Source organism: Dipodomys spectabilis, unplaced genomic scaffold (genome assembly GCF_019054845.1).
Source record: "Dipodomys spectabilis isolate Male_0828 unplaced genomic scaffold, ASM1905484v1 ptg000069l, whole genome shotgun sequence".
NCBI classification, from domain to species: Eukaryota; Metazoa; Chordata; class Mammalia; order Rodentia; family Heteromyidae; genus Dipodomys; species Dipodomys spectabilis.
In genome coordinates, this window is record NW_024870746.1 from 7,976,394 (window position 1) to 7,982,393 (window position 6,000).

At 40.4% G+C, this 6,000-nt stretch overlaps 1 protein-coding gene across 1 annotated transcript; it reads right to left on the minus strand.

The window, feature by feature from the left end:
- Positions 1-4,424: 4,424 nt before the first annotated feature.
- LOC122109689 (small proline-rich protein 3-like) lies at positions 4,425-5,075 on the minus strand. The gene is made up of 2 exons (XM_042682245.1): positions 4,811-5,075; positions 4,425-4,714 (listed from the first exon to the last, which is right to left on the minus strand). Exons 1-2 carry the CDS (start codon positions 5,073-5,075, stop codon positions 4,425-4,427), a joined length of 555 nt encoding a protein of 184 aa, XP_042538179.1.
- Between the last annotated feature and the right edge of the window lie 925 nt (positions 5,076-6,000).

Consider the following 6,000-nt stretch of genomic DNA (forward strand, 5'->3'; position numbering starts at 1 on the left):
TCAATCATTGTTACCTCTTACCTTCCTGTTGTTGTCCTACTATTCTTTCCCTCCCCCACCTCCCACACTCCTCACCACCCACCCCAGAGATTTCATTTTTAACAAGTATATTTGGGTAGAAGTTGTATGATAAAGGTATCATTATGAGCAGAGCTGATTTATAACAAAATGTTCTGAATTTCTTTGCCTTTCAAAAAAATTAATGAAAAATATATTTATCACCCAATGTAAAAGTCATATTACAATAGAGACTCCTGTATACTAGTTTATTGTGGCACTATTCACAATAGCCAAGTTATGAAATTAGCATAGTGTGCACCCATGGATAAATGGACAAAGAAACATGGTATATAGTCACTTTGTAGATTTATTTTTTTTTCTCCCAGGGCTTTGTTTTATTTTATTTTTTTTAATTTAATTTAATTTCATTTTTTGTGAATACTTTGTAGATTTATTTAGTCATAAAGAGTAAAATTATATTGCTTTTAGGAAAATAGATTAAATTGGAGATCTTAATGTAGGTGAAATAAACTGGTCTCAATGAACAAAAGTGTCACATTTTTTCCCTCCTATGTTGACTTTAGAACAATAAAGAAGGTTTAGAAAATAAAGAGGTAGCCACTGGATATGGAAAAGACCATATGGAGATCATATGGAGAGGGAGATAAGAGAGTAATAGAGCAGGTAAATGTGATTAAAATGTTATATGCATCATTAAAATGTCACAATAAAATTCTTTACTTTGTACAATTAATATATATCAATAATACATAGTAAAACATTAACACATTAATACATCTTATTAACATGTATATTAGTAAATATAACAAACAGATAATATATAACAATAAATACTAATAATAAATGTATTAGCAATATATTTATTAGTATATTATATATTAATAAAGTATACAAATTTAAACATAGTTATAGAAAAATAAAACAGACTTTATAGCTTATAAACTAGAGGCTAATATACTGTTGATATATCAATGATTGTATATTATTTCCCAGTGGCAAAACTATTCCACCATTTTGTTGCAATATTTTCTGTGGGAAAGTTGTGTGGTGGTGTGGAGTCTTCTATTCCTAACCTCCTGTACTCTCTAAGGAGTTTAGATGAGAAAGGGACAGGTTCAAGGTTGGAAGCCTTCAGTTAGAGTTAAGAAAGATAAGCCACCCTCAGGTTGCTCCCAAACTTCTCGAAGACACAGGATAGCTCTTGCAGATACAGCCAGCAAAAGAGAAGGTGACTTGTATAAGCACTTGTGTGGTGCTAATTCTGCCAAGTTACAGAAAAGAATTGTTGTGGGTAAAGAAAAAAATCAACAACCCAAACCAACTAGGACCAGAAGGGGACAAGTCCTGATTTAGCTGGTATCAGATATCATGGCTGTCAAGGTTGGAAGGCGCCCTAGTCTGACTGGGTGAGCGTGTGCTGGAGTCTCCCAGAGAAGAGCAAGAGAAGACTGAGAATTGGATGAGGGTATGTGGAGAGGAAAGATGCTATGGTTTCTCTCAAGAGGCAAGCAGCCTCTTCCCTTGGGCTACTCGTGTGGATCTGCGCAGAAGGTCAGGAATATTTTTTGATGGGCAGAATGTATGTGAAAAAGGTATTTCTAGTTCAGCAACATCTTGTCTGGCTCCTATTAGTTTAAATATTATAATAAAAACTATAAAGATGAAGATGATTTCACACTATATCATGTAAATTATTGTGGACACATGCTTATTAAAGTGAGCTAGAAATAACCACTATTTATATTTGGCTAATTGTAGTATCAGGATTTTTCTTCATCTTCCATAAATCTAATTGCATACATACATTTTAAGAAAGATACACAATATGGCAAGTGGAATTAGTGCCACAGAATTGAACACTTGAGAATGTTCAACGTGCTAAACTTTGTTATGTGTATCTTCCACAATAAAACTCACTTTACAAAGTTACTCTAAACTGTTGGACCCACAAGAGTTTTGTTTTACTTCACAAATTAATGTGTAGCATGAAGCATATACCTCCACCCAGAATTAACCTATTTAATGATGATTCATTCTGGAGTCATGGCTAGAGTTCCCACCATTGCGATCAGCAGTACTGTGAAGCCTCCTGGTCAGGTTCACAACTAACAGACAGAGGGGATGTCAATGTCTCCTGCCAGTTTGGCAGCTACTCATCATCTCATCACCCATAATGATTTGGTGGATGATTTTTATCTGATGATTTCTAAATATCATAGAGCTCTTGCCAAACCCATCTGAAGTTCTTGTGCATCACCCAGATTCTGTCACTGCCCCATACCTCTTTCATGTTAGGACCGAGCAGTTCACTAGGGGATAAAGTGTGTCCTTGCTGACTAGCACAGCAGTCTCTGTGTCTGGGGTCAGATCTCCAATATCCCAGAACCACTAAACACAGAAATCAAGAAGGCCAGATTATAGGAGAAGTAAAGAATGGGCACTAGAAGTGATGCAGAGATTTAATTTATGGGTTACCTTAACTTTTTAAAATATGTCCCTGGCCTACATTAGCTGTACAAAGGAGTTTCACTGTGATATTTTTATACATGCATACAATAAACCTTGATCAAATTCACCACATCACTCCTCCTGACTCCTCATTTTCTCTTTTAAAACAATTTCAACAAGTCTCATTATTGTATTTGCACACATGTATATAAAGCACTTTGATCATATCTACCCCTTCCTTCTCCCTCTCTTCTCTTGGTGGTACCTATACCCAGATAGAATCTGTTTTACATTCCTGTCTGTCACTCATTTTAAAGAAATTGAGTCTGCGTATGACAGGAACATGCAGTATTTGTCTCTTTTTTTGGTCTGGCTTACTGTACTTAGTATGGTGAATTCTTGTTTCACTTTTTTTTCTTGCAAATGACATAATTTCACTCTTCTTTTTATTTTGCCAGTCCTGGGGCTCGAACTCAGGGCCTGAGCACTGTCCCCGAACTTCTTTTGCTCAAAGCTAACACTCTACCACTGAGCTGCAATGCCACTTCTGGCTTTTTCTATTTATGTGGTACTGAGGAATTGAACCCAGGGCTTCATGCATGCCAGGCAAGCACTCTACCACTAAGCCACACTCCAAGTCCAATTTCACTCTTCTTTATGGCTAAATAATACTTTATGGCTAATAATACTCCAAGGCTAATAATACCCCAATGGAGTGCTTATTTCTATATTTGATTCATTTAGAAAGTAGAATGGTGGTTATAGGTACTTTTGAAGCCTTTAATTCCTGAGATTTCATAGCTTGATAATTTGTTCAGCTTTGTAGATGATTATATATACCTCTTCTGTTTTGTGTTATCCTAGTAATTGCTAAAAATTCAAAACTCACCTCCTATTTGAAATGATTTCATGAAACTATTTCTTTGGCAATGAGAGAGAAGGAGAGTGATATGTGTATGTGTGTAAGAGGGAGAGAAAGAGGAAGAGAGGGAAAAAGAGAGGAAGAGAGAGGGAAAAATAGAGAAAGAGAGAGAATGATGCATAGACATATGCCCTAGAAGTGTCTGAGTGTTACAACTCCTAGAGAAGACTAAATCTAGCCAAGGGGAGGCAGGCTGCGTCCTCCACTCTGCCCACCAGTTGCTCCAGCTTCAGGAATCCCTAACTATATAGACCGCCCAACAAAGTTAACACTGCCTGACCTAATGAGGGTGGAATTTGTGTAGGTGTGTGATGTGTGATGGTGTGTTCCTATGATTGCCGGTGGATCTGTATGTGTCAGTCAGGGTAGGCCAACAATAAAATGAGAGAAGCCTCTCCCACAGATTCTGAAGCTTAAGTACATAGGAATAATGTTTTCCTGAAATGAAGATAGGACTTGCAGGAAGGATACTGAGCATCAAAGGCAGCTTGGGGCAGGCAGCCAGCAACAGGAAGGAGACCCTTTGTTCTAGCTGTGATTGCCCCAGAAGACAGGCTTGGGATACCATGAGATGATGCCTTATTGCTATCCCAGCAATGTGTTCTAAGTGCATTCGAATAACCTCACAGAGAGTGACAGGAATAAATAAATCTTATAGCAACGGGTCTTGCTTTCACAATGGCAGGTCAAGGATAAAGGAGAATTCAGCCAAGAAAACAACATGAACCAGAAGTGGAGTTAAAAGTAGTTTAATGGAACAAAGAGATTAACATTCATTTTTCCCATACAGGATGATCTGAAGGACAGCAAAACAACCAATATTCTGCTTAACTAAGAGGCTTGCAGACTTTATAGAGCATGTGTAAGGAAAGATTCGAAAGGACAGATTCTTCAGAATAAAAATAGAAACCATGATTCAAAGTGGTAATGTATTGACTATAAAGTGTCCAGATAATTAGGATGTAGAAGGCCATGGGAAGAGTGTGTTCATCCGCTGGTGGTCACCTCCTCAAGTGTCTGGCTGTAGACAGCATTACTTCTGCTTGGTCTTTGGCTGAGCTGGGCTTGGAGTGACTACTGAGGGGCAAGACTGAGGAACCTTGGCCTGGCTTGGCTCTGGTACCATGGTGTAGCCTGGCTCAGGAACCTTTGCATAGCCGGATTCAAGGACTGTGCAGCCTGCCACAGGGACGCTGGTATTGCATGGCCCAGTCACTGTGGCATAGGCAGGCTCCAGGATGCTGGTATTGCATGGCCCAGTCACTGTGGCATAACCAGGCCCAGGAACCTTTGAATAGCCTGGCTCAGGGACTGTGGTGCAGCCTGCCACAGGGGCACTGGTATTGCACGGCCCAGTAACTATGGTATAGCCAGGCTCCAGGACGCTGGCATTGCATGGCCCTGGGACTGTGGCAGAGCCAGGATCAGGGACACTGGTGTTGCATGGTCCAGGGACCACAGTGCTGCCTGGCTCAGGGACTATAGTGTATCCCTTCTCAGGGACCTTGCTACAGCCTGGCTCAGGAAGTTTGGTGTTCTCAGGTTGTGGAACATTTGGGTGGCATGGTTCCGTGGTGATGGGAACAAAGGGTACTTTTGGTAGAGGCTGGGAGGGCTGTTTCCTCTGCTGGTCTTGAGGCTGAGGGGGTGGAACAAGGGGCTGCTTCTGCTGGTAGGAACTCATGCTTCAGAGGATGCTGAACCTAGGGACAGAAAGCTGAGTTAGTGGTTTAGAGGACAGAGTAACATGGTCTGTTTAGTCGTACATCTCTCTCATTGCACATCCCTTCAGAAGTGAGAAACCCTCTTTTCCTTCTTTCTGTTTCTCTGAATTCAGAACATAGGATGCTTTCCTGGTTCCCACACAATTTTAAAGTAAAAGATAAAGGTGATGTGTGGAGCCCCATGTGGGTGGAGCACTTCTCTCTCTGCTTCCTTTCTACGGAATGCATCTGAGACAACCTGTACACAACATAAGATCTCAACACAAGCCATTCATCACAACAGCAGGCTCAGAGGATTGCTGTGAGGCCCCAAGTTTATAATAATTCAAAAGATGAGAGGGCAAAAGGTCTAGAGTCTACCCAATCATGTCCATCCCCAAGAGTGCTTCAGGAAAACTGGAAATGAATCTCTATATGAACCCATGGGATCCACCTCTGAGTTTCTGTGCACGTGTTGCCTGTCATGTGCTTTCTACAGTATTCCTGCTGCCTCCGCATGATCCCCTCAGCGCCACTGCCAGACTCAACGTCACTCTTCATCTGTCCTCCAGCAAGTTTCCTGCATTCTTTTTCTCACTATTTTCCACACTATATATTAGGCAACTACTCCCATAGATGACATTTTCTGGTGGATCCTAGGCTTGTGAAGCAAGTAGTCATTTAACATTTGAACATCAAAAAAAATCAATCATGAAGCACCTTTGGTACTGAGAATTCTCAACAAAGCTAGAGGGACAATTTAAATATGAAGACTCAGAAGCAGGTGGGAGAAGGCCATGTTGTCTTACTTGTATTCTCAGAAGCGGCTGAATCTTGAGCCTAGTGCCTTATCCAGAGCTTTCTCTGAACTTACTCTCAATTTTTACAGATACCAACCTATATTTC